Genomic DNA, 23913 nt, shown 5'->3' with positions numbered 1-23913 from the left:
GTTGAATGAAAGTTGTGTTTTATTATTTTCTTCTGTTCGCACATTGTTTGTCTTCTGATATTGCACCCCCTTCCCTGTGATTGTAAGCTGCCCTGAGTCCCCTCAGGGAAAAGGGCGGCCTATAAATCTTAATAAAATGTCTAAAAAAAAAAATGTTCATTCCCTCTCCTCAGTCTGTGTCATAAATCACATTACCCTATAAGATGCACCCCTCCCAAACCGGCTGCAGTAATCTGAGATCTGACTCCAGCCGAAAGTATGCATGGAATGCACTTCCTCCCCCATTCTGTCCCCATGACAACACTGAGTGTTGACACTCGACTTATGACCGCAACTGAGCCCAAAACGTCTGTGGCAGAGTTGTTAAGTGAGTTTTGCTCTGTTTTACGGCAATTGTGAAGTTAGTAACCTGGTTGTGAAGCGAATCCAGGTTTCCTAAGGATTCCAAATTGTCGGAAAGTCACTAAGGGAATCATGTCACCCCTGGGACGCTGCGACCGTCATAAATACGAGTCAGGGGCCAAGCGGTAGAATTTTGATCGCGTGACCATGGGGATGCGGCAAGGGTCTTAAGGGTGAAAGGCCGTCAGAAGGCTGTCATTTTTTTCCAGGGCTGTTGTTAACTTTGGTCACTAAAGGTAGTGTTGTAAAGCCGAGGACTTCTGGTAGTTTTGCAGGAGAAAAGTCCTGCTAGATTATGAGCTCTAGAATCAATCACAAAGCCCATGGTCCAGGTCAAGGGGAAGGCCAGGTTTCCCCTGCCCAGTCAGGTCCGACTTTAGGGGGTGGTGCCCACACATTCGGGTCTAGTATAAACTGAAGTGGGATTCTATACAGTGGTTGTTGGGTGTGTATCAGAAGTGTGACAGAGAGGGGGGGGGGGAAATGAGAGAGAAAGAGAAGGATTGGGACAGAATGTGAGAGAGAATGAGCGAGAAGAGATTGAGAGAGATTGAATAGAGAACGAGGAAAGAGAGACTGAGAGAGAAAGAGATTAAGAGAGAATGAGAAACAGAATGAGTGAGAGAACGAGAACGAATGAGAAAAAGAGAATGAGGAAAGAGAGAGAAAGATATTAAGAAAGAGAATGAGAAGGATTGAGAGCAAAGAAACAGAATGAGAAATGTGAGAATGAGAGGGAATGAGAAAGAATGAGTGAGAGGATAAGAAGAGAAAGAGAGAGAAAGTAATTAAGAGAGAGGATTGAGAAAGAATGAGAAACTGAATGAGGAGACCGAGTGAGATTAAAGAATGAGGGAATGAGAGAGAATGAGAAAGAATGAGAGAAAAAGAGGATGAGAGAGAATGAGAGAGAGGAACAAGAGAGAGGGAATGAGAAGGATTGAGAGAGAATGAAAAACACTATGAGAGAGAGATTGAGAGAAAGAATGAGAAAGAGAGGAAGAGATTAAGAGAAAATGAGAAGGATTGAGAGCGAAAGAAACAGAATGAGAGATTGAGAGAATGAGCGGGAATGAGAAAGAATGAGAGAAAGAGAATAAGAAAGAGAAAGAGAAAGAAATTAAGAGAGAGGACTGAGAAAGAATGAAAAACTGCATGAGAGAAGAGAGAATGAGTGAGATTAAAAGAATGAGGGAATGAGAAAGAGAGAATGAGAAAGAATGAGAGAAAAAGAGGATGAGAGAGAATGAGAGAGAGAGGAACGAGAGAGAGGGAATGAGAAGGATTGAGGAGAATGAAAAACACTATGAGAGATTGAGAGAAAGAGAATGAGGAAAGAGAGGAAGAGATTAAGAGAGAGAGAATGAGAAGGATTGAGAGAATGAGAGAGAGAATCCCCAATGTCTTCTTACCTTGCTTTGTAGACCACCCTGAATGAAGCACTTCCGCTGAGGCGGAGTCCTCGGCCACCTCTTGGCCATCTCCACCAAGCGCCCGCCGTTCAAGAGCCCGTACCCATAGTAGTGGCTGACTGAGAGGAGAAAGAGCCACTCAGGGGAACCGCCCTGCCCTCTGGAAACCACCCTGGCAGAGGCAGTGGGCAAGTTCACCACACAGCCAGAGAAACAGGCCCCTCCACGCATCCGGGGCCCAGGGGAGGGGCACGAAAACCCCCCTTCAAGGGGAACCGCTTTGGTTCTGTGAGATGAATGAATGTCCCACTTTTTTACTATTATATTGTTGTAATTTTTGTGTTTTAACTCTTACGTGGGGATGTTTGGGGGAGTGCATGGGTATGTATGATTCGGAGGACCTGCCGGGGGATGCGGGGGCCATTGGGGTGGTGAGGGAACCAGAGACACGGGAGGAGGGTCGGAGTATCACGGTCGTAACAGGGAGGGGCAGATATGGCGGGGACTTTAGGGCAGGCCATTACCGGGAAGGAGGGTTCGCTACATTACAGAGATCCCTCCTTCCGGCCCTATGAGTCCCACTCCGAGACCAGATGGCGAAAGTAATCAGGACCCTGGACTCAGCTGCTGTCGCTAAATGCCAGGTCTGTGGTACATAAAGCTCCTCTCGTCCGGGACTTAATTTTAGACGAGAGGGCAGACCTGGCATGTATTACCTGAAACCTGGCTGGGCCCCAGAGGGAGGAGTCCCCCTCGTAGAGATGTGCCCAGAAGGATTTCAGGTGCTGCACCAGCCGAGAGCCAGGAAAGGGGGGGGGTGTGGCTATTGTTATCCGGGAGTCATTTAGCTCCTCGTAGGGTCCCTGCTCCGGAGCTTGTCGGGTGTGAGTCTCTGCTGGTAAAGTTGGACCTCAAGGGTCAAGTGGGTTGCTGTTAACGTACCTGCCTCCCAACAGCGTTGCAGCAGCCCTCCCCTCGCTCCTCGAGTCGGTAGCCGAGCTGGCAATTGAGTTCCCTAGGCTGATGGTCCTGGGGGACTTCAATTTGCCGTCGCTCGGTGAACACTCTGATGGGGCGCAGGAGTCATGGCTTCCATGACGGCCATGGGCTTGACCCAGTAATCCGGGGCCCAACCCATTCAGCGGGGTCACATGCTCGACCTCGTATTTCTCTCGGAGCAGTGGATTTGTGATCTTGGTCTGAGGGGTAACGACATCATACCCCTGTCGTGGTCAGACACTGCCTACTGAGGTTGACTTCCGGAGACCAAACCCCCAACTGTAGGGAGGAGGAACCGACCCAGGTGGTTCCGCCCAGGCGACTTATGGAGCCGTTAAGGTTCCAGACGGAGCTTGGGGTCATTCCCTGATACTTTCGCCCACAGTCCGGTAGAGACTCTGGTTGCTGCGTGGCACTCGGCAGCATCGGAGACCCTTGACCGGATTGCGCCACTACGGCCCCTCCGAGGCGGCGGATCCCGGAGACCTCCTTGGTTCACCGAGGAACTCCGGGAGATGAAGCGCCGGAGGAGACGCCTAGAGCACCTATGGAGGTCCGATAAGTCCGAATCGAACCGAGCAATGGTAACCATCAGCACCAAGGAATACACCAGGGCACTTAGGGCAGCGAAAAGATCTTATATAGCCACCTTGGTTGCGTCCGCTGAGTCCCGCCCCAGCCGCCCTGTTTAGGATAACCCGCTCCCTACTAAATAGGAGGGAAGCGGGGGAACCCTTGCAGGGCAGAGCTGAGGACTATGCCCAATTCTTAGGGGACAAAATGCTCGGTTTCGGTCAGACTTGGACTCCATCTCTGCAGTTCCAGCCGAGGCACAAGAGGATGAAGTAGACCACCTCTGGGTTGAGTTTCAGGATGTGCCCCTGGGGATGTGGCAAGGCCATGAGGGCTGTAAGTGCCTCCACCTGTGTACTGGACCCGTGTCCCTCATGGCTGGTTGTTAACAGCAGTGAGGTGACACAAGGCTGGATCCAGGCGGTTGTTACGCCTCTCTTCGGGAGGGAACTTCCCCGCCACGCTAAAAGCGGCGGTGGTGAGACCCCCTCCTGAAGAAAGCCATCCTTGGATCCAGCTGTTCTTAATAACTACCGTCCAGTCTCCAACCTTCCCTTTCTTGGGAAGGTTGTTGAGAAGGTGGTGGCCTTCCAGCTCCAGGGACCTTGGGAGGAAGCAAGTATCTCGACCCTTCCAGTCAGGCTTCAGACCCGGTTATAGCACAGAAACCGCTTTGGTCGCATTGACCGATGATCTTTGGAGAGGCCAGAGATGGAGGTCATCCCTCCATCCTGGTTCTCCTTGACCTCTCAGCGGCTTTCGTAACATCGACCATGGTATCCTTCTGCGACGGACTGCGGGAGGTGGGAGTGGGAGGCACTGTGCTGCGGTGTGGTCTCCTCCTACCTCTCGGACAGGTCGCCCAAGTCGGTGTCAGTGGGGGGGCAGAGATCGACCCTAGGCCCCTAACATATGGGGTGCCTCAGGGTTCGGTCTTATCCCCCCTACTATTTAACATCTACATGAAACCGCTGGGTGAGATCATTCGCAGGCACGGGATAATGATACCATCAATATGCGGACGATACCAGTTGTATCTGTCCGCCCCGTGCCAACTCAATGAAGCGGCGGGACGTGATGAACCGAGGCCTTGAGGCCGTTATGGACTGGATGAGGGCTAACAAGCTTGTACTCAACCCGGGAAAAGACCGAGTGGCTGTTGTGCTTCCATCCAACAATTCGATCAGTACTCCATCGCTCAGGCTGGGGGGTCAAATTTACACCCCTCAGAGAGGGTTCGCAACTTGGGAGTCCTCCTGGATCCACAGCTGTCCTTTGACACCATCTGACGGCTGTGACCAGGGGGGCATTTGCCCAGGTTCGCCTGGTGCGCCAGTTGCGACCCTACCTGAATCGGGAGGCCCTCAAAACAGTCACTCGGGCCCTTGTGACCTCTAGGCTGGAATACTGCAATGTGCTCTAAATGGGGCTGCCCTTGAAGAGCATCCGGCGACTTCAGCTAGTCAGAACGCGGCCGCACGAGTGATCGTGGGTGCACCTCGGTTCACCCACATACCACCTATCCTCCGCGAGCTGCGCTGGCTACCTGTTGATCTCCGGGTGCGCTTCAAGGTGCTACTAGTCACCCATAAAGCCCTCCATGGTAGTGGATCTGCGTACTTGAGAGACCGCCTTCTGCCAATTACCTCCCTGCGACCAATTAGATCTCACAGATTGGGCCTCCTCCCGAGTTCCATCTGCCAGCCAGTGCGGCTGGCAACTACAAGGAGGAGAGCCTTTTCAGCAGTAGCTCGACCCTTTGGAACGATCTCCCCGTGGAGATTCGCACTCTCACCACCGTCCAGGCCTTCCGCATAGCCTAAGACCTGGCTAGCCCGTCAGGCCTGGGACAAAGATAATTGCCCCTCCCGAATGATGAATGAATGTTGCTCATTATTTTACTCTATGTTGTCTACGTTACTGTTTGTATTTCCCTCCCTTGATTTATGTAAGCCGCCCTGAGTCCCCTCAGGGAAAAGGGCGGCCTATAATGTTAATAAACCTCTAAACCTCCTAAACAAACATGTACCGGTGTATACACACATACACACAAACACACACACAGAAAGCTGAACACACCCACAGACAGAAAGAGGAGAGCGGTACACACACACACACACAGGTACGCACACACACATATACTGGTGCATACACACATTACACAGCAGTACCACACACAGAGAAAGAGAGGAGAGCGGTATACAACACACACACATACCGGTGCATACACAAATACACAATCACAAAGTGGTACACACAGAAAGAGGAGCGCGGTATACACACACACACACAAACCAGTATACACACACATATTATACCGGTGTATGCCACACACAGATGTACACACATACACCAGTACACACACACACGCACACAGCAGTACACACACACAGAGAGCGATACACACACACACACACAGCAGTACGCACACACACAGCGTGGTACACACACACACACAGGAGCGACACACACACACACACACACCACACACACACACACAGCAGTACGCACATCAGCGGCACACACACACCACAGCAGTACAGACACACACACGGGTCTCCTGTGGTTGTGTGTGAGGACCCAGCCTTCCCCACCCGAAAGAGGGTCGGGGTCTTCCAGGAGAAGGGCTGGGCCCAGCCTCACCTTTGCGCCCGACTCCATTCAGGACCCAGTCGTCCGCCTGCAGGTTGAGCCGGGCTGGAAGCTCTCACCACCAGGTGCTGCATGTCCCTCCAGGTCAGGGCTGGGCTAGGGGCACAAAGGGAGGGGAGGGGGAGAGAAAAACCACCCGGACTGTTGCTATGAGGTCCGTGGCCTGCAAGGTGGGAGGGGGGGAGGGAGGTTTCCCCAGGTTCCTCCGACCTTGCAAAGCTTCCCCTCACACATACTGAATGTGCCAGTTGTTCCTGACTCTAGGGGGCGGTACTCATCTCCGTTCAAAGCCAAAGAGCCAGCGCTGTCCGAAGACGTCTCCGTGGTCATGTGGCCGGCATGACTCAACTCCCAAAGGCGCACGGAACGCTGTTCCCTTCCCACCAAAGGTGGCGCCTATTTTTCTACTTGCATTTTTCACCTGCTTTCGAACTGCTAGGTTGGCAGAAGCTGGGACAAGTCACGGGAGCTCCCTCCGTTACGCGGCGCTAGGGATTCGAACTGCCAACCTTTCTGAGTGACAAGCATGTGATTGGTACACCTGTCTGTACCATTGGACAGCCAGTTTGGGGGTAGCGGTTGAAGGCACCAGGCTAGACAGCAGGAGATCGTGAGTTCTAGTCCCACTCAGCCATGAAAGCTAGCTGAACGACTGGACCCAATCGCCAGAGAAGGTGAGTCTAGTCCCACCTCAACAATGAAACCAGGTGGGTGACTTGGGCAGTCCATCTCTCTCAACCCAACCCACCTTACTGGGCTGTTGTGAGACAAAGAAGAGGAAGGTGTTTGCGTATGTTGGTCACCTTGAGTCATTTGTCAAAATAACAAAGACGGAACAATGTAACATAACACAAACATAACATAAACATAACATAACTTAACATAACATATAATATAACGTAACATAACATAAAACAGAACTTAATATATCTATATAAAAGTGTGTGGTGTGTGTGTGTGTGTGTGTGTGTGTGTGTGTGTGTGTCCAGCATAAACTTATTTATGCTTATAGAGCCGAGGTGGCGCAGTGGTTAGAGTGCAGCACTGCAGGCCACTTCAGCTGACTGCAGTTCTGCAGTTCGGCTGTTCAAATCTCACCGGCTCAGGGTTGACTCAGCCTTCCATCCTTCCGAGGTGGGTAAATGAGGACCCGGATTGTTGTTGGGGGCGATATGCTGATTCTGTAAACCACTTAGAGAGGGCTGGAAGCCCTATGAAGCGGTATATAAGTCTAACTGCTATCGCTATTGCTATAAACTCTGGAAGGCCTCGAGCAATTTCAACCAAACTTGCTACACAGATTAGTTACTCTCTGGAGACAAACACTGTGGGGTTAAGACACCCCTAACAGCCCTCGGGGTGTCTGCTCCGTTAAGATACAGCCTGTTGTGCCTTAAAATGGATTCTACTGTACTGCCGTAAAATGGATTCTACTGCACAGTGCAGTGGTAATGGCTTCCCAGTAGTCCACCAGGGGGCTCCCTCTGGTAAGGGGGGTGGGGAAATCAACATTAGAAATTATGTTTGGTCAGGACATTTCTCCCTCTATAAATAAATAAAAAACAAACAACAAACAAACAACACAAACACTAGAACAACAAAACGTAACGTAAAACATAACATACAACTAACGTAAAACATAAGCACAGGCTCAGCTGAGGAGCAGCTTTTGGGACCTTCTCTGTGTCCTTCCAGGCGGCCAGTTTTAGGCCAGTGGTTTTCAAGCTCGGCCATTTTAAACGTGCGGACTTCACTTCCCAGAATTCCCCTTGGACTGGCCAAGGTCGTCCCCCCCCAAAAAAAGGCACTTACTTGGCCTCCAGAGCCAGGGCAATCAAGCCAGCTGCCAGGGGAGCCGAGGCGGAGGTGCCCGTGTGGCTGCCCGTGCAGGTGTGTCGCAGGTCTGTGGTCACCTGTGGAGGGAGAATCAAAGAGCATCGAATTGACGGACGTGAAGATCCTTTCCCAAGCCTTATTCCACGTAAGCCTCTAGTCCTCAGGCGTGTGACTATGTCTCTCTCTCCTCCCACACCCCCAACCTGGTCCAGCTACACTGCCATCCCACACTCCCTCCTCGATTGTGTAAGGCCTAACTGCCCGTGGCTTTCTCAGGGCTGCCAAGCAAAAGGAAGGCGCCTCTGTGGTCCAGAGGTGGAGCTCCCACCTCAAAATCAGGGGTTATGAGTTTGAACCAGAGGTGGGTTCCTACCGGTTCGCACCGGTTCGATAGAACCGGTTCGTCAAATCTACCGGACCGTTTAGAAGAGGTTCCACCAGTGGACCCAGAAAGCAGGCCACACCTACAGAAGAGGTTCAAAAAATTTTGAAACCCACCACTGGTTTGAACCTAGGTAGGGTCTCCTGCTTAGGCAGAGGGTTGGACTAGATGACCTGCAAGGTCCCTTCCAACTCTGTTGATCTGGTCTTCTAGTCCTGCCCTCTGCTCAAGCAGGAGACCCTACACCAGTTCAGACAGGTGACCGTCCGGCCTCATCTTCTTAAAAGTCCTCCACTGGTTCATTGTTTTCACTGTCAGGAAGTTTCTCCTTAATTCTAGGTTGCTTCTCTCCTTGATAAGTTTCCACCCATTCTTTCTTCTCCTGCCTCCTGGTGCTTCGGAAAGTAAATTGACCCCCCTTCTTCTTCTTTGGGGCAGCCCTTCAAATACTGGGATCCTGCTCTCATGTCCCCCCTGGACCTCCTTTTCTCTAGACTGACCACAGCCAAATCCTGCAAATGTTCTTCGTGTGTTTTAGTCTCCAGGCCTTTAATCCTCTCAGTTGCTCTTCACTGAACTTTTTCCAAAGTCTCAACATGGTTGTTTTGTAATGTGGCGACCAAAACTGGATGCCGTATTCTAAGTATGGTCTTAACTAAGGCTTTATAAAGTTGTACTAAGACCCCACTCCTCAGTTTATGCAACCCAGGGTCGTATTTTTTTTTTGGCTGCTGCCGCACACGGCTGGCTCGTCCACGAGGACTCTTCAGTTCCTGTTTTCGAGCCAGGTTTCCCCTCATCTGTCCTGTCCCTTTGGCTTTTTTCCTGCCCAGGTGTAACACCTGGCATTTCTCCACATTAAAGGTCGTGTTGTTGGAGAGGGCCCAGCGTTCAAGTCTGCCAAGATCTTTCTGGATCCTGAGCTTGTCTCCTGGAGTGCGGGCTCTTCCTGCCAGCTTGCAAATGGGATGAGTTCCCCTTCATCTGTGTCATTATGAAGAGACATTCCAGAAGAGCCAAGGTGGCGCAGTGGTCAAATGCAGCACTGCAGGCTACTGCTAGATCAGCAGTTCAGCAGTTCAAATCTCACCGGCTCAGGGTTGACTCAGCCTTCCATCCTTCCGAGGTGGGTAAAATGAGGACCCAGATTGTTGGGGGCAATATGCTGACTCTCTGTAAAACCGCTTAGAGAGGGCTGAAAGCCCTATGAAGCGGTATATAAGTCTACTGCTATTGACTTATCTCTCTCAAGGCTGCATCCCAGGGTTACTAGAAGCAGCCGGAGGGGAGTGATCTCTACAACCAGTGGTGGGTTGCAGGCGGTACGCCCCGGTACGGGCATACCAGAGCCTGCCCGGAGCACCGGGTGCCTTTCTGGTGCAGTGCTCCAGAGGGCCCACCTGCCTGTCCGAGCTCCTTACCTGTCCTTTAAGCCTTCGGCGCTTCCGCGCATGGCACGTATGGCACCTGGGAAACGCTCCGCCGAGCAGCTGGAGCGTCGCGGAGGCTTGTGGAGGCATTGCAGGCAGGTACATGTGGGCGATGCCAGGCCCATTCCAACTGTACCAGAACCCACCACTGTCTACAACCCTGTTGGTGAATGTGATTGATGACACCGGGGGGGGGGGAAACAGGGTCATGATTGGGCCGTAAATTACGTGGGGTCAGAGCTGGCTTCACTTGGGAAGTGTGGACATGAAGGTCCTAATAACAACTGGATTTCTTTTGAAGCTTGGCCCCCCCGTCTTTCCCTGTCCCTCTGGCCTTTTCCTGCCCAGATACCTTCCCCATTTCAGTGGAGAAGGACGATAGGACCCCTTCGCCCGCCCTCCCACCCTTCGTCCCAGGTTCTCACGATCTGCTTCTCGCCCTTGGCCCGCTGCTGTAGGTGGCGGTGAGGGTGGAGGCACAGGCCTCGGTACCACGGGACCCGGCCGCTCTCGGTGGTGCTGCCCACGGATAAGGTGTAGATGCTGTTGGTGTAGCCATCGCAGTTGCAGTTGTCCTTCCGGAGGCCGCCGTTCCCGGAGCCCAGACGAAAAGGGAGCCCAGCCCTCCGCGTCCCTGCGGGGGAGAAGAAGCTCCGGTCAAATGCAGAAGTCCTCGAATTGCACGCGTTCATGTAGTGACCGTTGCAAGCTTCCACCCCGGTAAGAACCAACCGGTTTTATGCGATATGGGAAACATGTTAGTGATGGTTAGAGGATCAATATAAAAATTAGATATAAATGTAGACGAGTAAAATATAGACAATAGTTAATAGAGTTAAGCAAACTAAGAAGAGCATGTAAAGTATCAGATATTTAATGTGTTTCTATTAAGCTAAGAATAGATTAAGTAGTGAATATGATTGTAAATTCCAACTGTTATTCCACAAACATTTGTACTGCATCACCAATGGTCCTTTCCTTCTTCCTTTCCTCCCTTCCTTCTTTCCCCTCCTTCGCACTTAGATTTATATATCGCTTCACAGGGCTTTACAGCCCTAAGTGGTGTATAGAATCAGCCTATTGCCCCCAACCATCTGGGTCCTCGTTTTAATGACGCTGGAAGGACAGAAGGCCGAGTCAACCTTGAGCTAGTGAGAATTGAACTGGTGACAGTGGAATGCAGAGGTAACCTGCAATGCTGCATTCTAACCACTGCACCACCATGGCCCTTTCCTTCCTTCCTTCCTTCCTTCCTTCCTTCCTTCCTTCCTTCCTTCCTTCCTTCCCTTCCTTCCTTCCCACTTAGATTTATATATCGCTTTTCCAGCCCTCTCTAAGTGGTCAGACTCTTGCCCCTAACCATCTGGGTCCTCGTTTTAATGATGCTGGAAGGACGGAAGGCTGAGTCAACCTTGAGCTAGTGAGAATTGAACTGGTGACAGTGGAATGCAGAGCTAACCTGCAATGCTGCATTCTAACCACTGCACCACCACAGCCCTTTCCTTCCTTCCTTCCTTCCTTCCTTCCTTCCTTCCTTCCTTCCTTCCTTCCTTCCTTCCTTCCTTCCCTTCCCTTCCCTTCCCTTCCCTTCCCTTCCCTTCCTTCCCACTTAGATTTATATATCGCTTTTCCAGCCCTCTCTAAGTGGTCAGACTCTTGCCCCTAACCATCTGGGTCCTCGTTTTAATGATGCTGGAAGGACGGAAGGCGAGTCAACCTTGAGCTAGTGAGAATTGAACTGGTGACAGTGGAATGCAGAGCTAACCTGCAATGCTGCATTCTAACCACTGCACCACCACAGCCCTTTCCTTCCTTCCTTCCTTCCTTCCTTCTTCCTTCCTTCCTTCCTTCCTTCCTTCCTTCTTCCTTTCCTTCCTTCCCCTTAGATTTATATATCGCTTTTCCAGCCCTCTCTAAGTGGTCAGACTCTTGCCCCTAACCATCTGGGTCCTCGTTTTAATGACGCTGGAAGGACAGAAGGCTGAGCCAACCTTGAGCCGGTCAGCATTGAACCCCTGGTAGTGGGCAGAGTCAGTCTGCAATGCTGCATTCTAGCCATTCTGTCCCGGGGGCTCTATTGTGAATCAGCAGTGGCAAGTTGTCCCATTCCGGAACCTCAAACACCCCCCCCCCCAAAGTAGAGGGAGGCAAGCGCAGAGATCCCCTCCCCCCCCCTCACGTTGGCTACTCCCTTGCGGAAGGCCTCTCTAGCCAGGACGCCCGGGCCGTCCACCGTCTTCCCGTCATCCTCAGGACCCCAGCTGGCGCTGTAGATGTCGATGTGCTGCGGCTGGAGGCTCAACGACTGGGCCTCCACGTATCGTTCACGTCGCCATCCAGCATCCTGACGCCTGGAAGGAGAACGAGAAGGACAGGAGACATTTTTTCCCTTTGTCTGGGCTGACAGGCGTTTGTTCTCAGCCGCTACCGAAGCTCAGAATGGAATTACATTCCTTCCTTCCCTCCTTCCGTCCTAGAACTCTAAGCTGTGTGGACTTCAACTCCCAGAATTCCCCAGCCAGCTATGGTACAAATCTCCTAAGGCCTGCTGCAGACCTTCCTTCCTTCCTTCCTTCCTTCCTTCCTTCCTTCCTTCCTTCCTTCCTATTTCATTCATGTACTCACTCATGCACTCACACACTCATTCATAGAACTCTAAGCCAGCTATGGTACAAATCTCCTAAGGTCTGCTGCAGATGTTCAATTAATTCAATTAATTCAATTAATTCAATTAATTCAATTAATTCAATTAATTCAATTAATTCAATTAATTCAATTAATTCAATTAATTCAATTGAATTTGAATTTATTGCATTTATATGCCGCCCTTTTCCCCAAGGGGACTCAGGGCGGCTCACAATCCAAATTCACTCACTCATTCATAGAACTCTAAGCTGTGGACTTCAACTCCCAGAATTCCCCAGCCAGCTGTGCTACAGATCTCCTAAGGCCTGCTGAAGACCTTTCTTTCTTTCTTTCTTTCTTTCTTTCTTTCTTTCTTTCTTTCTTTCTTTCCTTCTTTCTTTCTTCTTTTATTTTTCTTCTCTTTCATTCATTTACTCACTCACACTCATTCATAGAACTCTAAGCTGTGTGGACTTCAACTCCCAGAATTCCCGTCAGCCGTGGGGAATTCTGGGAGTTGAAGTCCACACAGCTTTAAAGTGGCCGAGGCTGAGAAAAAAATGCCTTCCCCCCCTTAAGCACATAGAAAACAGCTGCTCTCCAAACTTGAAATGGGCATCATATGCAATTCGGGGAGTCCTTATAAGACACCCGACAGCTCAGGTTTGCTCTAAAAGCGCCAAGAGGTCTCGTACCCCCAATTTTGGCTCCGTAGGCGATGCCGGCCCCGCAGACGTGGTTGTTAGCAGCAGCGGCCACCTCTCCCGCGCAGCGTGTTCCGTGTCTGAAAGAAGGAAGGGCCCCAGAGAGCAGAAAAGAGAAGTCTTCTTTGTTGGGGTTAGCGCATAAGCGCCTCCCATCGTGCCTCTCGTCCCTCTCCTACTAGCCCCATTTCATTCGTACCAGGGGTGGGTTTCAACTGGTTCGCGGCGGTCCCTGCGAACTGGTTGGTCGGCGAACCCGGAAGTAAGTAACTTCTGGGAACGGCGAAGGGCCCATCTGCCCGCCCGCGCTCCTTACCCGGTTTTGACGAGTTCTGCGCTTCCACGCATGCGCAGGACGCATACAGCGCCTGCGCGATCCTCCAGGAGCAGCTGGAGCATCGCACAGACGCTAGTACGCATGCGTGCACCGCCCGCGTGCACGAGGACGAAGCCGGCCCCGTTCCAACCGAACCGGTTGGAACAGGGCGAGAAACCCACCCCTGATTCGTACCCATTTCATTCATACTCATGTTTATTATTACACCTATTACCTCGTAAACGATTGACCAATCAAATCAATTCAAATGAATAAATGAAAGGGGCCTCGGAGGGTCTTCTAGCCCAACCCCTTCCTCAAGCAGAAGTGCCCTGTTATCATTCTGGACAAGTGGCTGTCTAAACTCCCTCTTCCTCACGTCCAGCAACGGGAGCAGCCACAATTCTGGGAGGCAAGGATGCCGTCCCAGGTTCAACGCGAGGGCTGGGAGCAGGTCTTCCGTTTGGGCCAAATCCTGCATTCCTGTTGCCGTTCGTTCCAGGCGAATTTCTCTGCGTTGTAGATCAGAGACCTGTGAACACGTCAGTTCAGGGCTCAAAGCACTGATGGGATTCAACCGAATTGGGACCGGTGCGGGAGAACCGTTCACCAAACCAGGTTGTTGCAAGGATTAAGATTAAGATTAAGATTTAGTTTATTTGTATGCCGCCCTTCTCCGGGAGGGACTCAGGGCGGCGAACAACTCAAAAGGGGAAAAGGGGATACAAATACAATACACGTAATTAAAATACACAAGAGTCATACAACCATACAAGTCGAGAGGGGAGGGAACTCATCAACCCCAGGCCTGCCGGCACAGCCAGGTTTTGACGGCTTTCCGGAAGGCCTGGAGAGGGGTGAGGGTCCGAATCTCTGAGGGGAGTTTGTTCCAAAGGGCCGGAGCTGCAACAGAGAAGGCCCTCCCCCGGGTAGTAGCCAGGTGGCATTGGCTGGTAGACGGAATCCGGAGGAGGCCGACCCTGTGCAATCTAACGGGTCTATGGGAGGTAATTGGCAGCAGGCGGTCTCTCAAGTACCCAGGTCCAATACCATGAAGGGCTTTATAAGTTACGACTAGCACTTTGAAGCGTATCCGGAGACCGATCAGTAGCCAGTGCACCTCGCGGAGGATAGGTGTAACATGGGTGTACCGAGGTGCACCCACAATTGCTCGCACGGCTGCATTCTGGACAAGTTGTAGTCTCCAAATACTCTTCAAAGGCCCTGCCCATCCCTCCCCTCCTCTCCCCAGCGTCTCCATGCAGCTGTCTTTGTATAGGGCCTCAAGCCTGCCACAGATTCAAGCACAGTTTCCCGTGGGAAACTGGGAGAGGGGACGGCATGGAGCTTGGGCGATGTGCAGCCATAACAACATTCCTTCTCGGGAAGTCAAGGTCACCTTATCCCTGCCCCTAGACGGATGTGGACGGGAGGAATCTTGACCAATTGGATGGACTGGTGGGTGTGGGGACAAGGTACTTGGACTTTCAACTGGGTGGGGAAAACCGGGAAGCTTTCAGATTTGGGTTTTCCCAGATGTGCCAAGGTGGCTCTTCCAATAAACTGGTGTTTGGAGGAACTTCTTGCCTCGAGCTATTATTTCGTAGAGGATGCTATTTGGAGCCCTGACAGCCGCCTGTCCATCATGCCAGGTAAATACGAAGCAGAAAGCCTCCGGAGCGAACACCCCCCCTCCCCAGTGAGGAAGCCGAGGAGGCCACACCCTCCATGGCCACGCCCACCCAGACCCGGTTGCTAACATTTTCCTGCCTCAAAGGGGGATGCAAATACCCCCCTCCTCCCGAAGATCCAGAACCTTCTCTCTGAATACGTACATCTACACGGTAGCTTCCGTTTGCCGCGCTGGAGAACCCAGAGAGATGAAGAGCTAGAGGAGCACATTCTGTTTCAGGCTACAATAACAGCATCTTGCAAGCCTTAAAAGTGCAGGCTTCCCGCCACTCATTTTAACCGCCTGGTCCATTAGGAGGGGGTCCTTCCAAAGTTTCTTCGCCTGACTGTTGAGTCACTGAGGGGCTCCTGGCTCCCTTCTCTGATGCTTTCCCAGCCAGCTTCTCCTCCCCTCCTTCCTCACGGTCAACACGACGTTTCCCTTCTTACTATCTTGCAGAGCCCCTGATGACAAACAAGTAACTTCACTACTCACGTGGGCAGCCTCCTGCCTGCACCCCCTTATCTCTCCTAGTCACCTCAATCTACCTCTTATTAACTGGACCCTAAACGGACGTACAACTGAACCCATACATGCAACCCTGTCCCATGCTGTTACTAGCAATAGCAATAGCAGTTAGACTTATATACCGCTTCATAGGGCTTTCAGCCCTCTCTAAGCGGTTTACAGAGTCAGCATATTGCCCCCAACAACAATCCGGGTCCTCATTTTACCCACCTCGGAAGGATGGAAGGCTGAGTCAACCCTGAGCCGGTGAGATTTGAACAGCCGAACTGCAGAACTGCAGTCAGCTGAAGTAGCCTGCAGTGCTGCATTTAACCACTGCGCCACCTCTACTAATCTGGGACTGGATCAATTGGTAACAATCCAATAGAATAGCAGAGTTGGAAGGGACCTTGGAGATCTTCTAATCCAACCCCCTGCCTAGGCAGGAAACCCTACACCATTTCAGACAAATGGCTATCCAACCTCTTCTTAAAGACTTCCAGTGTTGGTGCATTCACAACTTCTGGAGGCAATTTCTGTTCCACTGATTAATTGTTCTAACCGTCAGGAAATTTCTCCTTAGTTCTGTTGTTTCTCTCCTTGATTAGTTTCCACCCATTGCTTCCTGTTCTACCCTCAGGTGCCTTGGAGAATAGTTTGACTCCCTCTTCTTTGGGGCAACCCCTGAGATATTGGAACACGGCTATCATGTCTCCCCTAGTCCTTCTTTCTATTAAACTAGACATTCCCAGTTCCTGCAACCGTTCTTCATATGTTTTAGCCTCCAGTCCTCTAATCCTCCTTGTTGCTCTTCTCTGCACTCTTTCTAGAGTCTCCATATCTTTTCTACATCGTGGTGACCAAAACTGGATGCAAATATTCCAAGTGTGGCCTTCCCAAGGCCTTATAAAGTGGTATTACACTTCACGTGATCTTGATTCTCTCCCTCTGTTGATGCAGCCTAGAACTGTGTTGGCTTTTTTGGCAGCTGCTGCACACGGCTGGCTCCTATTTAAATGATTCTCCACTCGGACTCCAACAGACAACACTAGACTAACAGCTGCCTTGCTCTCATCTTCTGCAACAGTTGACTCAATTTACAGTCTACAAATACAAGAACCCTTTTCCAGCAGGGAACACAGCATGATTGACTTTTGTCTCAATTTGTGCATAAAGAGGAGTATAATGAAGCCACCCTCCCCTCCAAAAAATACTTTAAAAAAGCCAACTACAATCTCATAGCTTTCGACCTCTCATCTCTTGATTGGCACCCCGTTCTCTGGCTGTAATACACTGAAGACCATCGTAACACTTTCTTGCTCAAAGTCAACAGACTTCGTTCATCAAACTATACATAGCATTAGTAACCCCCACATTAAAGACTAGTATAAAAAGGAGCGGAGAAATGCCAGTGTAGGCCTTCAAGATCCTGTTATTTTATACTTCAATATTCCTCCACCTTGGCAACAGCTGGACTTCAGCTCCCAGAGTTCCCCCGGTTAGACATGCTGGCTGGGGAATTCTGGGAGTCGACGTCCACATACCTCAACCTTGGCCGAGATTGGAAAAAAACCCTAGTAACAAGAGGAATTCCAATAGCATTGGGGGGGGGGGGCTGTCCTTGCTACCACCTCACAGGTAGCATAGGCAACATTTTACAAGAAAGTCCCGGAAGCCAAAAAAAGGCCAGGATGGGTTACAAGCAAGAGGACTCAACAACTAGAAAAGTCACCTGTAGGCAAGTTGGGCGGCAAAAAGAGAAGAAAAAAGAAAGAGGGAGGGAGGGAGAAGGAACGAAGGAAGAGAGAGAAAGGAAGAGAAAGGGAAGGAAGAATAAGAAGAAAGAATGAATGAAGAGGGAGGGAGGGAAGGAAAAAAAGAGAGGAAAGGAAGAGAAGAAAAAGAGAGATAAAGAAAAAGGGAAAAGAAGGGAAAGAGAGAGAGAGGAGGGAGGGAGGCAGAGAAGGGGGAAGGAAAGAGGAAGGAGGAAGAAAAAGAAGGAGAGGGAGGGCAGGAAGGAAAGAAAGAGAAGGGGAGAGAGAGAGAAAGATAAAGAAAGAGAGAGGGGAAGGAAGAAGAAAAAAGAAGGAAGGAAAGAAAGAAAGAAAGAAGGAGGAAGGAAAGAGGAGAGGAAGGAAGAAAAAAAGGAAGAGAAAGAGAAAGAGAAAGAAAGAAAAAAGAGAAAGAAAGAGGGAAAGGAGGGAAGGAAGGGAAAGACAGCGCGGGAGGGAGAGAGAGGAAAAGAAGGGAGGAAGAAAGAAAGGAGGAGAGGAAAGAGAAAGAAAGAGGGAAAGGAAAGGAGAGAAAGAAGAAAGAGGGAAGGAAGGAAGGAAGGAAGGAAGGAAGGAAGGAAGGAAGAGGAAGAAAGAGAAAGAAAAAAGAAAGAAAGAAGAAAGAAAGAAAAAGAAAGAAAAAGAAAGAAAGAAGAAAGAAAGAAAATAAATTCTGAAAAGGTACCTAAACAGGAACAGGGAACCTTAGACTTCAAAGCTCACTTTCCTTGCTCAGCTTTCCCAGGCCGACCAGGAGTAAAAGGGAAGTCGGCATCTCCAAAATCCGGAGGGTGGTGGGCAACTGGGGAGACGCCCCACCCCCTGCCCCTCCCTCCCTACCTGTTCTCGTTCCACCTGTTGTAGCGTGGCTGAGGGTCCGGGTCGTTGTCATTAAAGTCGTAACTTGCCAAAGGATCCTGGAAGGAGGAAGGAAGAGGGGCTGGAGAGGCTCCCTTGGGGAAGACTTTCATCCTCAAAGGTTGGGAGCCCCCCCCCTCTTTGGGGGGGGGAAGGGAGGTTTTGGGGAGGGGTTTGATCCTTTGAGGGAGGGGCCGATTGGAAGACGGGTGGAGTGACAAGGTGGCTTCCTTGCCTGTTATGCTTCTGCAGGGCCCTTGGTGAGATTTGAGGAGGGACCACTTGGGATGGCCAATTATGGCACCCGCACCACAGATGACACATGGGACCCTCTCCCGTCGCCCAGCTCAGCTCCACCACGCATGCGTGCCCCCTGCCGGCCAGCTGGTTTTCGGGTCTCTGCCATGCATGGGGGCCACACGTGTGCATGTGCAAGGGGGGGCAAGGGTCAGGGGTCGTACGGGAATGCAGAGGGCTGGGGGCAGCACGCTCCCCCCCGGACCCCATTTTGTGTCCCAGGAGGCTTTAGGGAGGTCAGCTAGGCCCAGAACAGGGTGTGCAGGAGGGGCGGGGTCATGCGTGAATGCACGGGGGGCGTGGCGTGCACACACACACACACAGGAGGGCGGGGGCACGTACATGCATGCACAGGGTGCAGGAGGTGCCTGGGGGGGCGTGCGTCCATTGCATTCTGGGTTTTTAATGGGTTTTCAGTACATGCGCCTCCCTGTGGCTCCCCTCCCTCCGCCTCGGCCCCGGGAGGGCTGCACTCACGTAGTTCGCCTCCAGGTCCGGATGGCTCTTCTCCACCCCGTCGTCCAAAATGCTCACCACCACGCCCGAGCCGGTGTAACCCTGGCTCCAGGCCACGAGGACGTTGAGGTCGGGCGTGATGTCGTTGTTCTACGACGGAAAAGATCGGGGGGGGGGCTCCATGGTGCGGGGAACTGAGATCGGAGGAGGCCGTTTGAGCCCCGAGATCCTCTCGGGGACCCCGAAGTTCCCCAAAGACCCCAAATATCACGACACTTTTTAAGATTCCGGTTCGGAAGACGGACGGCTCAAACCTAGACGGGCAAGTCCCCAACTTACGACCACAACTGAGCCCAGAATTTATCCTGCTCAGTGAGAAATTTGTCAAGAGAGCTTTACCCCGTTTTTGCGGATTTTCTCGCCACGTTTGTTAAGTGAATCACTTCAGCCGTTAAATGAATAACGTGGTTGTTAAGTCAATTGGGTTTCCCCATGGCTTGGCAGGGGGTCGTAGAAAGGAATCACAAGACCCCGGGATGCTGTAACCGTCATAAATATGAACCAGTTATATTAAATAATATAAAAGAACGGTTGCTGGAATTGAGCATGTCTAGTTTAAAAAAAAGAAGGATGGGGCCTGTGACGTGATAGCGATATTGCAATATTTCAGGGGTTGCCACGAAGAAGAGTGGGGTGGGGGCTTCCCCCCTATTCTCCAAGGGACCTGAAGCAGAGATGAAAAGCTACCGGTTCGGGCCAGTTCGCGCGAACTGGTAGTAAAAATGCTACCGGTTTGCCCGAACTGGTAGCAAAAATAAAATGCTAAAAAAAAGTTTTAAAAAAGTTCCAATGATCAGCTGTGCCACATGATCATCAGAACTTTCTGTAAAACTTTTTTTTAGCATTTTTACTACTGGTTTCAAAGCCTTTTTAAACACTTTAAAAAGTTGGGAGGTCCTGCCCATGCACGGAGGTGGTTCGTCCATGCGAAGCGCACGCTCACATTGCTACCGAACCGGCGGCAAAGGCAAGTGGCTTTCACCCCTGACCTGAAGGTAGGGCAAGGAGCAATGGATGGAAACTAACCAAGGAGAGAAGCCACCAGGAATGAAGGAGAAACTTCCTAACAGTGAGGACAATTAACCGGTGGAACAGCTGGCCACCGGAAGTTGCGGATGCTCCATCACTGGAGGAGGGGTTGAAGAAGGGGCTGGAGAGTCACTCGTCTGAAGTGGTGCAGGGTCTCCTCCTTAAGCCAGCTCAGAGGGCCCCCAAGGGTCCCACAAGGTCTTCCTTGAGGAGTGGGCTGGGGAGAGGAAGCAAGGCCCAGTCCTCCCCCTTTCTTGCCCCACTCACCATGTACCACTGCTTGTGGAACCACGGGTCGGTGGGGACAATGGTGGCTGTTCTCTTGGTCCGCCTCTTCAGCGCCTGCTGTTCAAACCACGGGACCTAGAGCCAAAAGCAGGGAGGTTACGCCGAAGTAAACAATCTAGTTTGCTCCACGGCCCCAAGTTGATTATTTTGGGACCAGCGGGATGGGAATAGCGGATTCCCCATCTAGTTGGGATCAGATTTCAGGGCAGCCAAAGCAGACAGGCTGGGATGTCTATATGTTCCCGACACTCCTATCACTTCCTTTCACAGCAGCTGTGAAAAGGACACGATTCCTAAAATCTGTTTGGTCTTGGACTGTGCAGTTCTTTGGTTATCCCCTAAAAAGGAACCAGGATTTCCACCCACCCACCCGACATGTTCTGCCCCAGCCTTAGTGGAAGCAAGAAACCGACTCTTTGTTACGAAAAAAAACCCTCTTCATTTATCGCTTGTGAATTAATGGCATACACCCACTGAGAAGTCCAGCCAAGAGTCCTTCAAGGCGTTAACTGCAGTACAGACCTTATCAGTTCCTTGAGATAATTGCAACAGCCCAAAGGCTGCAAATTAAAGCTCCGGCAAGCAGTCTTTGTGGCACGAAACACCAAAATCTTCAGAAATACGAACTGTTGTCTCCTACGACAACCACTCCCTTTTCCTTCTATTTATTCCCCAACTAAAGAGGGGCCATTCAGCATCCATGTGTCCTTTGCTTCCCAAGTCGACTCCTTGTCCTCTGTGGTTCACCTCTCCTAACTTCTCTGCGCATACATACAGGCCCCGGCTGTTCCTCCTCCTCACTCGTATCAGCCTCCAAAGGCAGCTGCCTCTCCAGTGGTTGGGAAATGTCAGACGGCCCTGGCTCTATCTCTGCCTCCGACACAGAGCCCTCGTCAGAACCTTCCCTAGGCTCCAGAACTGGCCCAAGTTCCTCCCCAAGCCCCTCATTGTCTGAGTCTGCCGCCAGCTCCACTGGCAGCTGGCGGGCCACAACACAACATTGCTCTTGCAAAGCTTTCTTTAACAAGATTAATTGAGGTGGAAGGGATACAGGCTGAGGGTTAGGGTTATGTTACTAACAGTCATTAAACAAACCTGTTGTAAGTACAGGACTACCTGTAATTAAGGCAGCCCTACTCCTTTGAAAATGCCCCAGGTTTTTACCCCCCATGTCCTCATTCTGCTAAACAAATAATTCCCACAACGCTGTCAAAACTAAGTAAGGCTGTATTCTATTCTTCTTCTCCTCATCTTTCCTATTACCTATCTCTTTATCTTCTTTTGACTGTAACTTTTATCTTTCGTTGCTTGTATCTTATGATTTATTTAATTTTATTTGGTATCATGGTATATGGTTTTTGTCAATTGCTCATTTAGTATCCTGTTCTGACCCGCCCTCGTCCCACACCAAGACACACTCCGAGCCAAAGATAAGGTTGGCATTTAATTAACAGACAGACAGGTCCTTGGCAGCAATCCAGCCTGCCAAGCTCACAATAATGTTCTCCGACATTAGTTCCTGCATTGACTTCTGCAAAGAGGGGCGTGTGCACAAGCAGTCTTTTTATAGTCTGGAGAGGAGCCTAATGACCACCAGCTGAGTGCAATCACCTCCTGTAATTGCGCAACTGTTCCTGACGCCTAGTAGCTCTTCGATGGCGTGCATCCAGGAACAACTCACTGCTGACATCAGGAACATACTCCCTTGCTCCTCCACACTGGTCCACGGCTCGGGCGCCTCTGGTGACCAACCAGCCTCTCTGCGCCCTGCTCGGAGTCAGAACCCTGTCCAGGGTCCTCCACATCCTCCAGAGCCAACTCAGAGGGCCCCGCGCTCGGAGTCTGGTGGCAGCTTCAAAGGCTCCGGCTAGGCCACAACACTATCCTATGACTATCACTAAGTGTTGTATCATGGTTTATGAGGAATGTATTTTTACGATGACAATGATAATGATTTATCACTTATTGCTTGTGTATACACTGAAAGCTTCTGCACCGGAGACAAATTCCGTGTGTGTCCAATCCAACTTGGCCAATAAAGAATATTCTATTCTACTTGGCCTCCGATAACCTATAAACAGGCCATGGAGGAACAGGCCACCTTTTAAGGTATATTGCCAGCAGCACCAACTCTTGGTGCAGATTGCCTGAGAAAGAGATAGAGAAAGAGATGGACAGGAGGGGAAAGGATTGGCTGTCAGGCCCGCAATGGTTCCTCTAAGAATCTTTGGCCTGCCACACTATCATTAAGGGGGGGGGAGAATAGCAAGGGGTAGAATGTGTTGTTTTCAAAATAAAAAAATTCCTTTCTAGGAGCTCAAGGTCATCTTTTGTCTCCCAAACCTTTGCACTTGATCGGAAGCAGCTGGGCGTGGGTGCCAGCGTGGAAGAAGAAGATTGGACCCTGTGATGGATTTGTGGGTGAGGGGACAAGATCATGAACTTTTAACTGGGTGGGATTCTGATGCAATTTCCAGAATTGGGATTTCATAGCGTAATGCCAAGCTGTCTGATTTATTAAATTGGAACTTTAAGGATCATTTTGCCTTGGACTCTCATTAATTTTACATATTTAGCAATAGCAATAGCAGTTAGACTTATATACCGCTTCATAGGGCTTTCAGCCCTCTCTAAGCGGTTTACAGAGTCAGCATATTGCCCCCAACAACAATCCGGGTCCTCATTTTACCCGCCTCGGAAAGATGGAAGGCTGAGTCAACCTTGAGCCGGTGAGATTTGAACAGCCGAACTGCAGAACTAGCAGTCAGCTGAAGTAGCCTGCAGTGCTGCATTTAACCACTGCACCACCTCGGCTCTTATATTTGGAATGCTGACATTGGCAGGGCAGGAGTGGGGGGGGGATACAAAAAGAATGAAAAGATGAAGAAAACAGGTGTGTCACTGGAGTCGACGGCCATGGGGGGGAAACAGGTAGGGGTAGGAGGATAGGTACGGTTGCGTTTTTTAAGACTGCCCATAGCAGAAAGGTTCCAGAGGGCAAACCCTGAAGGTACGAATAGCTAGAGCAGTCTTATATGGTTTAAGCATTGTGCGAGTGAGGTCAGACTACAGGGCCTCCAGGAGGCCCTCTCTGCCTATGGGCTTACCTGGGGGTCTCTTTTCAGGCGAAGATGCCAGCCCCGGTGTTTGGTTAAAGATTTCTGAGCCATGCCCCTGTGTTTCAGATGGAAGTAGGGCTCCCCGGCAATCACCTGCAACGCAGACGGGCAAAAACGTTATCCAGCTTCGACACACCCTTGAAAGACAAAGAGAACAAACGAAAAGAGACAACCACAACCACAGCAACAGGAAAGGAAGAGGAGGAGAGGAGGAGAGAGGAAAGGGGAGGGAAGGAAGAAAGAGGAAAGGAGAGGAAGGAAGGAAGGGATAGAAAGAGAAGGAGACAGGGCAGGAGGGGAAAGAGGAAGAGAGGAGCAGGGGAGAGGTAAGGGAAGTAGGAAAAGGAAAGGAGAGGAGGAAGGAAGTAGAGAAAGGAGGAGAAAATGAAATAAAAAAAATAGGGTGGTGATAATACAAAATAGGGTGGTTAAAAAAAGCAACCCAGAATGTATATTTTAACTTTTATATGGAAAAACAATTGTGTAAAAGTGATAAAGATAAATAAGAACAATAAAACTGGTGG

The 23913-nt window shown here is 50.7% G+C and overlaps 1 protein-coding gene across 1 annotated transcript in view; it reads right to left on the bottom strand.

Annotated features, from left to right (window-relative positions):
- LOC116511430 (proprotein convertase subtilisin/kexin type 4-like) overlaps window positions 1–23913 on the bottom strand; it is a 47863-nt gene that overhangs the window by 9555 nt on the left and 14395 nt on the right. Inside the window, 16 exon segments of the mRNA XM_032221471.1 lie at window positions 1815–1834; window positions 1836–1933; window positions 6030–6075; window positions 6077–6134; window positions 7851–7951; window positions 10112–10125; window positions 10128–10174; window positions 10176–10287; window positions 10290–10320; window positions 11866–12005; window positions 12008–12037; window positions 13007–13095; window positions 18123–18199; window positions 18915–19043; window positions 20250–20345; window positions 23378–23482. Of these exon segments, the coding sequence (XP_032077362.1) occupies window positions 1815–1834; window positions 1836–1933; window positions 6030–6075; window positions 6077–6134; window positions 7851–7951; window positions 10112–10125; window positions 10128–10174; window positions 10176–10287; window positions 10290–10320; window positions 11866–12005; window positions 12008–12037; window positions 13007–13095; window positions 18123–18199; window positions 18915–19043; window positions 20250–20345; window positions 23378–23482 (1193 nt within the window).

This window comes from Thamnophis elegans, chromosome 1 (assembly GCF_009769535.1).
Source record: "Thamnophis elegans isolate rThaEle1 chromosome 1, rThaEle1.pri, whole genome shotgun sequence".
Classification (NCBI taxonomy): Eukaryota; Metazoa; Chordata; class Lepidosauria; order Squamata; family Colubridae; genus Thamnophis; species Thamnophis elegans.
Note: the sequence above shows the minus strand (reverse complement) of the source record. Positions and strands in the feature narration are given on the sequence as shown.